At 47.5% G+C, this 16,810-nt stretch overlaps 1 protein-coding gene across 1 annotated transcript in view; it reads right to left on the bottom strand.

Moving 5' to 3' along the window:
- PTPRT (protein tyrosine phosphatase receptor type T) overlaps positions 1 to 16,810 on the bottom strand; it is a 511,569-nt gene that overhangs the window by 62,126 nt on the left and 432,633 nt on the right. The window contains exon 15 of the mRNA XM_087819279.1: positions 8,512 to 8,699. Coding sequence (XP_087675405.1) covers positions 8,512 to 8,699 — 188 coding nt within the window. The remainder of the gene's footprint in view (positions 1 to 8,511; positions 8,700 to 16,810) is intronic.

Genomic DNA, 16,810 nt, shown 5'->3' with positions numbered 1-16,810 from the left:
AGAGGTGAGGGGCTTTCGGTGCTGGTGCCTTTTCCTCCCCTTAATGGCACTATTTTTTTTAAACTGATTTTCAGAGAGAGAAGGGAGAGGGATAGAGAGATAGAAACATCTATGAGAAAGAAAAATTATTGATCAGCTGCCTCCTGCACGCCCCCTACTGGGGACCAAGCCTGCAACCCAGGCATGTGCCCTGACCTGGAATCGAACTGTGACCTCTTGGTTCCTGGGTCAATGCTCAACTGCTGAGCCACCCCGGCCTGGCTTACTGGCACTGTCTTAATCACAAAGTTTTTCAGCAGCACTCTGCAATCCATTTAAGTTAGTACTTCACACTAGGGTTTCTCTGTTCCTCCCAGCGCGGAGCCTATGATCTTGGGGAACCCCTGCATTCAATTCCAGGCTACAGGCTTCCGGTCCCCTCCACACACTGTCTCCATCTTCCTGCAAGAGTTGCTGGGTGGCTGTCTCTGGGTCAACAGCTCTCCCTTAACTTTGAGGTCAGCTAGAGCTAAGAGGTAGACTGTCAAGGCCATAAATATCACCTTGTTAATTCTGCTCAGGAAAACTATGCAAGGCTGTAAAATCCCTATCTATCTCCACAACTAGTTTAATTTTAATTTCTCTTTCCATAGGCAGGCACCTTTGTCTCCCTTCTGAGAGCTGGCTTGCAACTTCTTGATTCTTTCATGCCTCCCAGACTCTGAACATGTGATTCCCTCTGTCACACATGCTCTTCCTCAACCCAGCCTCCTTCTACTTTTTTCCAACTCAGTGTCTCATCTTTTGTGAAGCTCCTGATTGATCTTGGCAGCAACAACTGACAAAGAGCAAAAACAAACAGCTCCCCTCCCCCCCCCCGGACTGTACTTATTCACACGTCTATGAAGCATTTTAACCAGCATTCTGTTTTGTAATTACACAGCCTGGCAAGACCATGATCTTCCTTTAAAGGAAGGTCTTTATTTTCTTTATTTAGCTTTCTAACTACCTCAAATGCCCAAACAGTGCGGGGTACACAGTAGGTACTCAATAAGTACTTCTGACCAAATGAAGTAGACACCCACACTATCAGGCTTCCGAAGTCCATGCCACGTAGTCAGACCTTTCCCAGAAGATGATAAGGGGGCTCAGAGATGGAAGAGTCACGTCCAAGATGATCTGGCATGTCGAGCAGACTGAGAACCAGGTCCTGACTCTCAGTCAAGGGAGTTTTCTACGGTACCGCCTGAAAATTGCTCACTTGGTTGGGGAGAGTTTCTATATTAAATGCAGAAAATATTGTTTGTTGGGTTACAAACAGAATTAAGTGGAAAAAATAAACTCAAAGGAAAAGAGTTAGTTAATAGTCTCTCCTACATGAGCTCTTTCCTATTGGAAAAACTCCCAAGTCTGAAACCTCATGGGTTACTGATGTCTTTGGCTACCCCCTGAAATGGCCCATTTCTCCTTATTTTAATCCATGGGGAGTGGAGTGAAATGAGCAGGTGGAGCCCAAGTCTTCCTATTTGGGTCATTATGAGTTCCAGGAACACCCACGGTCTTCCCTTCCTGAGTTGGGCATCTGCCACGAATTCCCCATGCCTCTACCCAGAACCACTCTCATCTGTGGATGGAGAAACTGGACCAGAATCTCTCAGGACTGTTACCAACCGAGGAGAGAAAAAGTTGTGGGAGAAGCAGAGTAGACCCTGGATGGGTCTACTCTGCCTCTGTTTAGGTTGCTCTGAGCAGAGAAGAGAGCGCTGGGGTGACCTGAAGCGTCCATCTCCATGGTTACACCCCATCAGGAGGCTGCCTGCCCACCATCATCCACAGAAGACTAAGAGAAAGATGGCAACACTGGCCTCTCCCCACAAAGCCATGCACACGGAGTGTCCGCACGTGGAGTGTCCGCCCTGAGCTGGAAAACAATGTTTGCTCTTGATTAGGCTGCGTCACACTCCACACAGCTGTTCCTTGCTGCTTAAATAGTCTTAATGGAGTTATAACAACCACATACCTTCTGGTCACCCTATTGGACTTGATCCATTCATCAGGATGACAGACTGCCTGGATGGGACTAGCATTAACATGCTTCCCTTCCTTCTCTCCATCACAAAGTCACCTCTTCCTGTGGTCCCTCATCTTTCCCAAACCCACTACTCTTCTGATCATGATGATGGCTGGGGTTATAGGCTCACAGACAACCCCACTCTCCAGCTAAGTTCTGTACTCATTTGCTGGCATGCTTCATTTTTTGTTGTTGTTTTTGGGAAAGTGAGATAATTTGGGCAGGGGAAGTAGGGTGGGGAGGAGGGAAGACTCTGCAGTCCACAGTCACACACAGAAGCCCCTTGACTTTACTCTGGCTGTGTGCCACCAGCAGGGTAGACTTGTGTGGTCATCACACACCTCCATGGGCATCAGATGTGACCAGCAGCGAGTACAGCTGGTGAGGTGCTGGGTGCTGGGCATAAGCAGGGCATGCACTGTGGATCTTTCTAGGCCAGTGTCTCTCAACTTTAAGAGTACATTATAGTCATCTGGAGAGCATAGAAAATAGAGATCTCTGGATCCCACCCCCAGGGAATCTGATTTAATTGGGCGAAGGATGGCCTGGGTATTGTGTTTTCAAAACTGCCCCAGGTAATTCTAATATGCAGCCAAGACTGAATACTTCTAAGACACAAATCTGTATGGTAGGTGTAGTTAATTTTCCTTAGGCCTCCTTGAGTTCTTAGGAGCCCAAGGCCCCTGGTCAATCACGGTTGCTAGGACTACGGGGTGGTAGCCCTAGAGAGTGGGTCCAGTGGGACAATCAGTAGGAGGAGAGCCAGCGGGACTGTGCAGTTGCTTCTTACACAGACTCTCAAAAATCATGGACAGACATGCTCTTTAGAGCATTTTGACCAACCCCCTCACCTTCATTGCATAATTATGTAAATGGAGGCTCAGAGAGGTGGCGTGATCGGCCCAAGGTCACCCATATACTTAATGAAAGAGACAGGGCTTGAATCCAGGCATTTTTGACTATCAATTCGGAATGATTCATACATTACTTCAAGTCATTGAACTTAAAATATATAGAGAGAGACTAAAGTTTTCAGGCCAAAGAGAGCAAGCTGATTTTATGTCTCTACATGAGAGATTATGTGTGGGTTTGTCTGGGCTCTGGGCCCAGTCTCCTGCTTCAGGCAATCCCATCTTTTCCCTGAATTACTTACTGTCCCAGCCACCTACCTATCTCTGCTCTCCCTGCTCTGATCCACGCCAGATAAGTTACATCTAAAAATGCAAATCTAGCTTAAAAATTCTGCTCCCTTCAATGTCTCCCAATGGCCTCCTGGAATACAATCCAAACTCCTTAGCCTGACAGATATCCCCTTGCCCCCACCCCATGCCTACCGCTACTGACAATTTCAGCCCATCTCCCTCCAGGTCCCCTCCCATAGTTTATATGTACCAAACTGATCCCAGTTCCAGTAACTGTTTGCTCCAGTCCCTTCCCTGCTTTTACTTGGTTACTCCTACTTCTCCAGCTTTGGTTCAGGCTTTCTATTTCCCAGAGAGCCACTGGCCATCCACCCTCAGGCTAGGCTTACTGCATCCCAGCCCCAAGGGCATACCTTTATCGTGACATTTTACCAGGATGGTGAAAAGATCAGTTTATATGCCTGTCTGTGAAAACAGGTTTCAAGTTCCTCAGAATGCAGGCAGGCTCCATGTCATCTCCTCAGTTCCTAGAACCTAGCACAAGGTCTGGTTTTTGGAAAGTGCTCAGACTTCTTAGAGTTGAAATTCCTCAAAGTTCAGTCCTCGGTCCCTGTCTTTTCCTCTGTTCACTTGCTTGGTGACTTTGAAGTCTTGTGGCTTTACTATCACCTATATGTCAAAAACTCCCAAAGTTTTGTCCCCAGCCCAGGGTTCTTTCCCAAATTCCAGACTCACATACCCAATAACCTACTTTCCAGTATGAAGATGTCCAGTAGGCATCTTAAACTCAGTTCAAAATTTAACTCACAGTTGCTCCATTGTCCCCATGTCTTCTCTACCTGCAGCCTCCCCATCTCTGTCCTTCCAAGGGCTCAGGTAGAATAACCTTGGAGTCGCCCCTGATTCCTCTCTTTCTCTCACATGCCACATTTACTGTGCTGGAAAATCCCATTGGCTCTATGCAGAAAATATATTTAGAATCCAGCCACTCTCACCACCTCCACCGACTGCCACACCCTGGCTTGAGTCGCCGTTGTCTCTCACCCCGGTTTCTGCCATGGCCTCTTAACTGGTCTCCCTGCTTTTACTCTTGCCTCCCTATATCTATTCTCAACATGGTAGCTAGAATGAGTCTTTCAAAACAATGTCAGATCTTTCTCAGTTGTCATCTCAAAACTGTAGTCACTTTCTATTTCATTCCAAGTAAAAGCCAAAGTCCTTATAATGGCTTAGAAGGCACTACATGGTCGACACCCCTTTATTTCTCCAATAGCACCTTCTATTAGTTTTATCCTTTGTTCACTTACTCATGACAACCTTGGCCTCCTTGTACATGCCAGATATATTACTCCCTTGAACTGGAACTCTCTTCCATCATGTCTCTGCTCAAATGTCATCTTCTAATTAAGGACTACCCTTCTCCCCTACATAATATTGGAGCCTGTTCCTTCACACTATGTCCCTGGAATACACCATGTCCCTTCCTTGCTCCACTCTTCCCCCCACCCCCTATGGTACTTGTAGGAGATTGTATCATCCAAAGATTGTATTTTCCAGTATCTCCAGGTCTGCATTCCCTCTTAGAACTTGCAATGGCATCTCCCTCCATCAAGAGAGAGTCTAATTCCCCTTCCCTAGAACATAGGCAGTTATTACTTGCTTATAATCAATAGCATGTGGTGGTAGTGATACTGTGATGTCCAAGTCTAGGTCACAGAAGGTGACGTACTTTCTACCTTGTTAGCTATGAAGCTCACCTTTGGAGCTATGAGCTACCATGTAAGAAGTCCACTATTCTGAGGCAACTGTGAGGAAGCCCAGTCCACCCGAAGAGGCCATGTGTAGGTGTTCTAGCTGACAATCCCAGCTGAGATCCCAGCTGACAGCTTGCATCAATAACTAGACATGAAGTGAAAGACTCTCAGATGCTTCCAGCCCCCAGCCTTAGAGCCTTCCAAGTCAAGACTTCAGACACCATGGAGCAGACACAACCATTCCTGCTGTGCCCTGTCCAAACTCCTAACTCACAGAACCAGTGAGCACAATACATTGGTTGTTTCATGTCACTAGGATTTAGTTTGTAACACAGCAAACAGTATTTGTCACTATCACACTGCATTATTTACTAACACATCCCATTAAGTGATTGTAAAATAACTTATTTTTAAGTCTACTGTTTATTTCCTGTTTCCCCTGATAAAACACATGCGCCATGAGGGCATGGATCTTGGTCTGTTTTGTTCACTGTCATATCTAAAATATTTAGAACAGTCCTTGGGAACAGTAAATACTCAGTAAAAATTTAATGAATAAATTTGTAAGTGATTATACAACTGAACTGAATTTTAGAAGACACAGCTTCCTTATTGCTGAGAGGTCCCTTCTATGTCAACTTGTCAAACCCACTCATTTGAATGGAAACACACACACACAACGCACACTGAGCAGGGTAGAGTGTTGGTTTGAAAGTAGAATCAGAGACTCAGGAATCTTATCTTAAAGGACACAGTCTTCAAGCAGGTTTGTGACTCCTGCTCAGTATGTGTAGCCTCCAGGAGCCTGAGGATCAAAGCGATAGCCAGCTACACTCTAGGAGAGTGAAACAGCACATTGTGGACAGACTCCCATTAAGTAATGTTTTCCAATTAACCTCCAGTTAATCAGAAAATGCTGTTAACTAGAAGCTAAGCATTCCAGCTAACTAATGAATATAATTTGAACTAATTGAGGTCATGGCTAGTCTAGTTAGTGATATTTCCAAATGATGAAACAACATGTATTATTTTCTTTCTCATTATAAAAGCAGTTCATTTCCAGGCCAGAAAGTTTGGGAAAAACAAACACACACACACAAATTGTATCAATGTTAAATTGCCTCAATTTTATCACTGAATTGTGGCTATGGAAGAGTGCTGTAATCTGAATATTTGTCTATATAATTGTGTCCCCCCAAATTCATTATGTTGAAACTTAATCCCTAATGTGATGGTATTAGTATTAGGAGGTAAAGCCCTTGGGAGGTGCTTGGTCATGAAGGTGGAGATCTTATGAATGGGATTAGTGCCCTTATAAAAGAGACCCACAGAGATCCCTTGCCCCTTCCACCATGTGAGGACATAGTGAGAAGATGGGTGTCTATGAACCAGAAAGTGGGAGCGCCAGATATTGAATCTTCTGATACCTTGATCTTGGATGTCCCTGCCTCTAGAACTATAAGAAATATTTTCTGTTGTTTATTAAGGCAAAAAAAAATTTTTTTTGAAATCAACCACACAGGGATGGTTACTTTTAAAAGCGATATCAATCTGGAAGGCAATGCACCAAAGTAGTCAAATGCATTTGCGTTTTTGTTTTCAAATTTTAGATTGTACGTTGTTACAACAGTGTTTATCAGGCTTCAACTACTTGTCACCCTTTTTGATATAACATAGCTCCCCTAATGCTGTTTGAAACTTTAAAGCAAATTAAATATTACTGACGTAGTAAACCACCATGATACAGAATATGCCTTTACAAACCACACACGCTCTCCTGACATTTGCTCAACAAACCTATCTATGTAGGTGTGTATAAGCACACACTGGCACCCCATCCCCCACATTTTTAGGGCTTAGGACCATTCAGTCAACCCCCTAGGTTTCCTTCAACTTTTATCCTGACATCCTCCAAAAATTTGTAGACTGAGCATATGAAAAATGCTATGTTACTTAGACCGCATTCGAAATGAACTGCTGGTTCTTCCGAGCAGGTAATCACTCTCGTACATCGACACGAACGCGTTTGCTCTCATAAATGTGTCAAACATGCCCCTTGCCACCACATTTTACACTCTCATAAAGTTTTAGGACCAGACAGGCCCTTAGAAATCACCTTATCCAAACCAGTCACTCAAAGAACAAAGGAATTTTAAAACTCAGGTGACAAAATGATAGGCTGAGATCACAGTGTGTGGGACTGGGATCCGGCCGTCTGGCCCCAGAGTGTAGCACAATTCATGACCTCACAGAGCTCCTGAAATCATTGCTTGGTAAGCTCTTTCTCAGAATATAGTCTGAGAGATAAACTTAGTCTGCATGACCAAGAATTCCAGATGGGAAGAGTCTGAGTCAATGCCTTCTCACCGAACACCACAAAACTGAACCGAGCATATTTGGGGCACGTGTCCCGTGTGGGAAAAAAAGCCACAAAAAAATACTAGTTCATATAACTCAGAGCCTGGCACACAGTAGATGTCTCAAAGATATTTTGGGAAGGAAGGAAGAGAGGGAGAGGAGAAAGGAAAAGTGAAAAAAGGAAATTTTCAAAGCTGGCTGCAGCTGGAGTCCAACCTGCAGGCGGAAGGTTATGTGTGTGTGTGTGGGGGGGGTTCTTAGGGGGGTGGTCCTCTGGGGGAGGGAGGCGCTCTTTAGCTCAGGAAACATCTTAATCAGTTTTCCCTTCAATTTTATTTCACTTTTCCTTTGTAAAAGGGGATGCCTAATAGGTAAGTTTTGAAACAAAAGGAGTGAGACAAAGAAAGCAAAATTGTTCTGCCTAAGAAAGGAAGGGGTGTGTGGGAGGCCTTTCCGGGCTGCTGGAAGAAAAAGGATCTTTTGAGGACACTTAAAAAGAACTTTTGGGAAGGGCTGTGGGTGTAGAGACCTGTGAGGAGACCAGAACCTTAGGGCCACTTGGATTCAGGCACTTCCTGTGCTTTGCTACAAGACCCACTCCCACCCAGGTATCCCCCAAATCTCAGTAGCAACTGCTACTCACAAGCTTGGGGTTAAAGATGCTTTGGGAGTAAGGAAAGGGGTGTCCAGTGCAGAGAGGGGACAGCAGGCGCTGGAGAGGAGGTATTGCCTTGGGGGAACTGAGAACACAGCAGAAGCGCAGTAATGAGGCAACAGGTGACCAGGAGCAAGCAAGCCTCCCAGAAGCACTGGCAGGGGAGATCTGCTGGCTTTCCTACAACATGTGGGGTGGGGGCTGGAGCCATTCTAGCTTCATACTGGGGGAAGCTGTGGCTCCAAAGTGTAGAAACTTTGGAGATAACTGAGTGATGGAAGGAAGAGAGAAAGGAAGGAAGGAGAAAAGGAGGCATCAGAATCTTTTAGATGGTGCTTCTCAACTTTAAAGGGCATATAAGTGACTTAGGCTCTGTAAAAATGCTGGTAACCGATTCAGTAGGTCTGGGTGGGGCCTGAGGCGGTGAGTTTCCAACATGCTCCCCGGTGTTGCTGATGCTCCTGGCCCAGGGACTGTGCTCTGAGTAGCAAAGCTTTAGCACCCAGAGGCTCTGCACCCTTCAGGGAGTTTCTGCACAGGCTGGTCCCTTACCTCATATTCCTCCTTGAACCCGTAGCCCTGGCCTCTCTTCATCTGGGTGATGTGCTGCAGCAGGTCCGCCACGCGGATGGCGGGCTGGAACTGGTCCCGAGGGTAGCTCATCTCCATGGGGTCGCAGGCCCGGTAGGGGTGAGTCTGGATGGTGAGGGTGGGCTGGGACAGCTCTCCACGGCTACCATCTGCTTCAAAGAGAAGGCAGAACAGGCAGTTACCTGTGGGAGCCCTGTCCTCCGACCTCCGTGCCTCCCCCAGCTAGACCTGAGGAGGGCAGAGGGAACTAATTCGGGGTCCAGCTGAGAAAGGAACCACAGAGAACAGGGACGCCTGCTTCCCCGGCATGGCTACGGAGATAGACACACATGAACACAGCAGCCCTCGGTTTGCTCTGTCTCAAGGGTGTATATTGATGGAGTAAAGACCAAGTCCAGATGGGCTGTCATCCCCTCTCTATCTCAGACCTTCCTTGAGGCTCCTCAGGGTGGTCTTGGCCAATCCTGGCCAATATCAAAACCACCAAGAAGCCATGAGAAGCCAGGCAGGATGGATATTGGGAGCGCCCTCCTTTGTAGGAAGTAGGGTACCTGCCTGCAAGGGAGGAGAGCCTCAGGGTCCTGGGGATCTGGGCCATGTGTGTGTGCTTCTGGTCCATGTGCCTCATCCCTGGGATCAGGCATCTCTACTAGTTTGTTTCTGTTGGGTTGTACACTGGGGAGAAGGAACTGGAGCCCTGGCAATAGCAGGGATCCTGCCTTCTCAGCTGCTCTGTCCAGCTACGGGCTCTAGAGCAGTGACTGTCTTCTGCCTACTGTCTAGCTTCCCCACAACTTTAGTCTTGCTTCAGGAGTGTCGCTGAACCCACCTTGCAGTTAGGGAAGCTGACCTTCCTCAGTTCTGCCAGTAACTTCTCCCAGGTCTGGGCCCTAAGCCTCATCTCCTACATGACATCCCTCCTTGACAAAAGATACCTATTTTCGCAATAAAAATCTTTATAAACACTGCATTGCTTTAACTGTCCTCTATTAGTTTGGCCACCCTGAAACTGATGCTTGCTGAGGTTGGATTTGAATTTATCTGTTCCCTTTGGACCAGTAAAACCACTTTCTTGACCTACCACCTTGGGCATTCCTTGCAGGATTTTCAGGACCGGTTTATCTTCCCCAGAACCTCTGGGGTTGGTCTGCCCAGCCTTCTCCAAAAGACATGGACAGCCTCTCTATGCCCTGGACCTTCTGTGTCATGCAAGAGATGAGAGTGTCAGATTTGATGTGTGTCACCCAGGCGTGTTCAGGCACAGCCAGGGACCCCTGCAGGAACCCCTAGGCTGATGCCATACCCATTCCCTGGGAGGCTTAACACGTATTCCTGATTTTCTGCAACTGGTCTTTTCAAAATCCACATTTCCTTCAGCTTGGTGTGTCTCATGTCTCAATAATCTATCAGACATGGATTCTGTATGTGAAGGTGAGCTCTCCTCCTACGTGACAGCTCGAGAAACACTGTTCCTGGGGAGAAAAGAATTGCCAACATAAAGATCTAGAGTTTACAGCTTTATGCCCAAGAAAGAAGGGCCTGGTGAGATGTTAGCACATAAAACTACTGATTACATTTTTTCCTGGGGTTTAAGTAACAGGGAACATAGCGCTTGGCGAATGTGGGGGCTGCTTCCCTTCTCCATCGATCATACCCTTGTGATCGGGAGTTAGACGCATTGAGGACCCACTCCGTGCCAGGCACTCTGGTTGACACTGGCCATGCACAGAGCAATGCAGATTCCACCCTCAAGGCTTGATGTCTAGTAGGAAAACCGACAAGAACAGGAGCCGGAGAAGCCAAGTGCTTTTAGGTAAGAGCAAGTAGATTGGTAGGGAGTGAAGGCTGTGGGCGGAATGTGATGGGGCACAGCTGTAAGAGACCGTGTGAGGTCCGTCTAGAGAGGCCGTGGATGTGCCTCTTCAAGCGGGTGGGAGGCTGATGAAGGGTTTGAAGAAGGATCCCTTTCTTTAAGGACTCACAGTATTTCTTGTACGTGTCATTATGTCGTGTCCGCTGCCATGGACACGAGGCCTCCTGCCTGCGACCACACTCCTGTGATAAACGGTGTGTGTAGCGGGGTTGGGGATGGAGAGGAAAGGACTACCTGAGTTCGCTCCTCTAGATTCTGTCCTGCACGATCCCCAGGAGAGGAGGAGCTGGAGCCCTGTGAGTGTCTCCCACCTAAGCCACCATCCCCTATGCAGGGGTGGGGAACCTTTTTCTGCCAAGGGCCATTTGGATATTTATAACATCATTTGCAGGCCACACAAAATTATCAACTTAAAAATTAGCCTGCTATATATGGTCAAACATTTAATTAAGTCACCCCTAATGCGATGGCTGGAACTGCTTCTTTTTGGTGAGGCCTTGGCAGGGCCAGGCCGAATGATTTCACAGGCCGTATTATGGCCTGCGGGCCAGATGTTCCCCACCTCTGAGCTATGGGGACAGATGTTTCCAGAGACCCATGGTCTCCCCAAGGACTTAAGGCAGGGGCTGCCTGGGGGACCGGCTGCCTGACAGAGACTGGCCTCTTGGGAATGGGCACCTGGCAATTTTTGTGAGATGCCAAATGTTTCCAAAACCAAATAGCTACCAATATGAATATTTTCCCTAAGCACACGGCTAGACGGACTGTGCACTTGGTGTCAGCAAAACCAGCGCCACAATGGAAAATAAATGCATCTGAAATTGAGCAACTCGTGTTGCCGTAACATTTGTAATAATGTCAGCGCCGGTGCTAATGATGCTATGAAGACTCGGAACCAAGGGATTTTCAAGGTTTATTAATTCAACTAGCTGGACTCTTTTTTCCAATGCATCCTACCTCACCTATTCCCTTATTAACCTCCGATAACACAGAAGCGGGGCCTCGTATCACACCCCATTTCACCCGACGCACTATTACTTAATTTTCCATCATTAGGTTTAATGAAAACCCAATTTCACAACTCACTTCTCTCAGGAACCTACAAGTAATGCTACATTTTTATCGGCCCCAATTAAAAAGCGTTATGATGTTCCTATTCGAGAGGGAGCCTTAAAACTAATGTGCGAGTCCGCTGCTCATTCCACAAGGGGGCTGGGACGCACCCGCCGCTCACAAACATCACGCAAACCAGCTGACCCAGGAGAGGACGGTTTTCATTTTTCTCTGCACCAGACCCCTAATTTTCATGCCAGTTCAACTTCTCATTTATGGGTTTTGCATGTTTATTTATCACGTAATAATATTTTGGGTTTCTTTTGCACTCTTTCTATAGCTGTTGCCTCAGCCTGTGAATTTCCTTGTGATGCCTCGTCAGCCTGTGCGGGGCTGGTGGGGCGGGCAAAGGGGTTTTGGTGACATGTATGAGATCCCGGGTCCCCGCCATCCCAGTGACTTCCTCCTTTGTCCTTCTACCAGGTCCTCTTTCCTTTTCCTTGGGAGTCTGGCTTTGACCTTCTCTCTCTTTTTTTATCCCTCTACTACCAGCCACTATATATCTCCCTCTAGCTTCAGCCACATATTTCCAATTACTTGCTAGGAATTGCCACTCAGGCTGGTTAACAAATATTTACTGAATACCCATATTGTACAAAGCACCGTGTCAGATACCGTGCACACACAGGAGGGTGGAGGAGCGTGTGTTCAGAGGGAGATAAGAGCACCACAGCCCTCGCAGGAGAGGAGGGGAGATAAGGTGTACCCAGGCCTAACAAAGCCGGGAAGGGACAGGCGTCCAGATGGGTGCGAGGGTGAAGTTCTGTGGGGTCAGGCACCATGGAAATGCTTCCCAAGCACAGGCACTCACGCCCCACCTCGCTGGGCTTGGCCATAACTATGTACGACCTATATCACCTCTGTCCAGTAGAACTTTCCACGATGCTGGGAACGGTCCGTGCTGGGCAGGATGGTAGCCCCTGACCACATGTGGCCACTAAGCACGTGAAATGTGGCTCATGTGACTGAGGAACTGAAATTGAAACGGTTTCATTTCAATTAATGTAAACGTAAATTTCTACATGTGGCTACTGCATTGGGCCGCACAGATCTAGAGAAAGAAAGAAATGGGGAGATGAGAGCACCCTGGAGGCATATAGCAGGGCAAAGAGGTCCAGTGGAAATAAGTCGCAAGCCACAAAGGTAGCAGAATTTTCTTGTAGCAACATTAAATAAGGTAAAAAGGAACAAGAATACATCTTATTTAACCCAATACATCAAAATAATATTTCAACATATAGTCAGTATAAAATTAATTGCTGATGTATTTTACGTTCTTTATTTATGCTAAGGCTTTGAAACCCAGTGTGTATTTTATACTTAGAGCACGTCAACTCAGACTAACCACAGGTGATTAGCGACTACCGTCCTGGGCAGCACAGGTGTACGCAGATGTACACAGGTGAATCCAGAGCCACGTCAGGTTCTGAAGAGCTGATTTAGAGCTACCACGGACTCTAACAAGACGTTGATCTACTGTAAGACAGCGACGGCACAGCACCGCCCACCAGAGCTCTCCACGACTGACAGACTGCCTGTATCGGCACTGTTCAGTATGGCAGCCACTACCCACTGTGTCTACTGAGCATTTGAAATGTGGAGCGAGGAACTGAATTTTTACTTTAACTTAATTTCAATTGAAATTTGCCACATGTGGCCAGTGGCTACTGTATTGAATTGTGCAGATCTACACAATTATGTCTTCAAATTTTTTTCTTTAAGTCAACTTTCAACCAGGTTTTCCTTGATATTATTATTAATGGGTAGCGCAAAGTCATGGGTGTGATACGCTAGTTTTGTTTCAATGCTCGCTGAAATATTAACCTAACTATTTCAGAAAAGGCCTCCCCGTGCCCCGTAAGAGGAGCACAGTCCACAACCCGAGGAATGCTGTGAGTCTGCGTCCCAGAAACAGAACGGGGTTGGCGACCTTCATCAACCAGTGATGGGCTGTGTGACCTTGGCCGAGTGACTAATACTTCTCGGCCTCAGTTTCTTCATCTATAACACAGGGAAAAACAGCGTAGTGAGGATTCAAAGAGATAATTCGAGGATTCAAAGAGCTAATGCCTGGTCACGCTTATAAAGTGCCTAGTATCTGGCAAGCAGTGAAAAAAATCAAGAGTTGTTCTGATGTTGTACAAGGGGGCCTGTGGGGCACATAAGAATTCAGACTGGCGAGGGCACCTGGGGAGTCTTTTAGGGCTTCTCTCTCCTTTCCTCCGTGACACTCCATAGGCATCTATTTTACTTCACTCCTGCTGCTGCTGCCCGAGTTCAGGTCCCCAGGACAAAACTATTCCATCAGGTGGCTAATGACTCTTCCATTTCACAGCTCTTTTCACACAACTTTGATCAAGTCCATCTTAGCAAAAGTCTTCAGAGTCCAGACAAAATTCCTTAACTGACCAATCAGACTCCTGTAGCTTCTGGAGCCAGTATGCATTGTTTATTTCCTCTATCACAATTCCTCACACCCATGTGCCCTGTCGGGTAGAAGAGCATGAAGGGTGGATGGTAAATATTTAGAGACTCTTACTGAAAGGGAAGAGGGGGGAGGGGAGGCGGGGGGAGGCGGGAGGAGGCTAGTCACCTGCTCAGAGTGGAGATGTGATTAGAACAAACACGGGGGGGGGGGGGGGGGGGGCTGTGGCAACAGCAGGCATCAGGGTCCAGGCACAGAATCGGAAGATAAAAGTTGGATTCCATAGGAAACAAGATGGCGGGTAGGTAACCCCTGCACCCGCCGCCTCCCGCAACCACATCAGAATCACAACTAAAATACAGAACCACCATCACTCAGGCCTCCTGGAATCTGGCTGCACAGAAGCCCCACAACCAGGGAGCCGAAGAAGCTCCGAGACCGGGAGGAGGGGCGGAGACGCGGGCGGATCGGGGCTGAATCACGGAGACGCGGCCGCAGGCCCACACCAGGTGCCGTGGGTTAAACCCAGGAGGGAATCTTGGAGGTGGGGGTTTCCCGGAGGAGTGAGGGGTCCCAGCCCCACAGCTGCCCACAGCCCAGGGCTCCAGGGCTGGGAAGAGACATCCCCACAACTCCGGGCTGTGAAACCAGCAGACACTGAGGCTGAGGGTCGCAGAGGCTACAGGAGCCCCAGCAGCTCCTCTAAAGGGCCCGGCACGGACTCACTCGGACGCTCCCTCTGAGCCCAGCGCCGGGCAGCAGCTGAAAGGACCCGGGACACTCGGGGAGGAACTAACCTGCCTGGAATCCGGGCGAGAGGCGGAGGGCGGCTTCCTCCCGGGCAGAAGGGCTGGCGGAGGCCATGGCTCCTTTGGCGAGTCCTCCGCACACAGCCGGCAGGCAGGCACCATGTTTGAGTCGCCAGCACCTGACTCACACCTTTGGCCCCGCCCCATGATTCCCGGAGGCCCCGCCCCTCCCCACCTGCAGCTCATCCAGGCCATTTCCAGGGGCTTTTCTGTGCAAGTGGCCTCTCGAGCCTCATGCTTAGGACTTTCCTAAAATCTCTCAAACAAGCAGCAGCAGGCCCCATACAGCTTGATAAGCGGCCCCAGGCCTGGCACTAGAGGCAGCTGCATTGGCTCATGGCTTGGCCTCTCCTGGGCACCTCCAAGCCCAGCACAAGTAGCAGCCAACTACGGTTTGCTGTGTAGCTCATGCTGGGTGGCCCTGGGCAAGGCACTGGCACAGGCTGACTTTGCACCTCCTGGGAGGCCCCAGAGACAGTGCACCTGGTGGTCAGACTCGACCACGCTGGATTACAACCCTACCACATCCACGAGTGACACTGAAGGGGCCCACTTGGTGAACACCAAAGCTCCACTGAAGCAAATCCTGCTCCATGGGGGTGTCTCCAGCACAGCAGCTCTTTGGTTGTAGTTGCAGCTGGTCCTCACAGCTGATTGGTCTGGGGGTCAGTTCCTCCCAGGGATGCCAACAGCAACCAAGGCTCAACTACAACAGGACAGTGCACACAGCCCACACAGGGGAGCACCTAGAAGGCCCAGCTCAGGTGACTGGGGAGGCTCAGCCACTGGACCCTACAGGACACCTACTACACAAAGCCACTCTACAAATCCCAGGAGACATAGCAGCTCTACCTAATATATAGAAACAAACACCAGAAAGCAGCCAAAATGTGGAGGCAAAGAAACATGTCACAAAGGAAAGAACAGAAGCAATCTCTAGAAGAGGAACTAAATGAAATAGAGCCAAGCAAGCTAACAGATAAAAAGTTCAGAGTTTTGTTTATAAGGATGTTTAAGCAGACTATTAGAGAAATAACTGAGAAAATCAATAACATAATAAAGTACCAATTTGAAATGAAGGCTACAGGAACTGAAATGAAGAATAATTTACATGGAATCATCAGTAGAGTAGAGGACACTGAGAATCAAATCAGCAATTTGGAACATGAGGACACAAAAAACACCCAACCAGAAGAGCAAAAAGAAAAAAGAATCCAGAAATATGAAAATAGAATAAGGAGCCTCTGGGACAACTTCAAGAGGCCAACATTCTATTATTGGGATGCCAGAAGGGGAAGAAAGAGACCAAGAAATTGAAAACCTATTTGAAAAAATAATTACAGAAAACTTCCCCTACCTGGGCAAAAAAATAGACTTACAAGTCCAGGAAGCACAGAGGGTCCCAAACAAGAGGAACCCAAAGAGGCCCACAGCAAGACACATCATAATTAAAATGCCAAAGGTTAAAGACAAAGAGAGAATCTTAAAAGCAGCAAGAGAAAAGCAGTTAGTTACCTACAAGGGAGCACCCATACGACTGTCAGCTGATTTCTCAAAAGAAACTTTGCAGGCCAGAAGGGAGTAGCAAGAAATATTCAAAGTGATGAAAAACATGGAACTACAACCAAGATTGCTCTACCCAGCAAAGCTATCATTTAAAATTGAAGTTCAAATAAAGAGCTTCACAGATAAGAAAAAGCTAAAGGAGTTTATCACCACCAGACCAGCACTATAGGAAATGTTGAAGGGTCTTCTTTAAGAAGAAGCTAATGAACAAAAGAATCTGATGAACTAAATAGATCCAGAGACATTGACGCATGCAAGAGACAATCATATTTCAGAGGAAAGAGGGAAGGGGGGTGGAGGGTGGGAAGAGGTTAACCAAAGAAGTTATATGCATATATGCATAACCCATGGATATGGTCAATAATGGGGTGAAGGCCTGGGGAGAGGATGGGAGCGAGGTGGAGGGGGTCAATTGGGGGGAAAAATGGGATGCCTGTAATATTCTCAACAATAAAGATAAATTAAAAAAAAAAG

Source organism: Miniopterus natalensis, chromosome 7, assembly GCF_054644295.1.
Source record: "Miniopterus natalensis isolate mMinNat1 chromosome 7, mMinNat1.hap1, whole genome shotgun sequence".
NCBI classification, from domain to species: Eukaryota; Metazoa; Chordata; class Mammalia; order Chiroptera; family Miniopteridae; genus Miniopterus; species Miniopterus natalensis.
The sequence above is the reverse complement of the archived record's forward strand: the minus strand, read 5'-3'. Positions and strand labels throughout refer to the sequence as shown.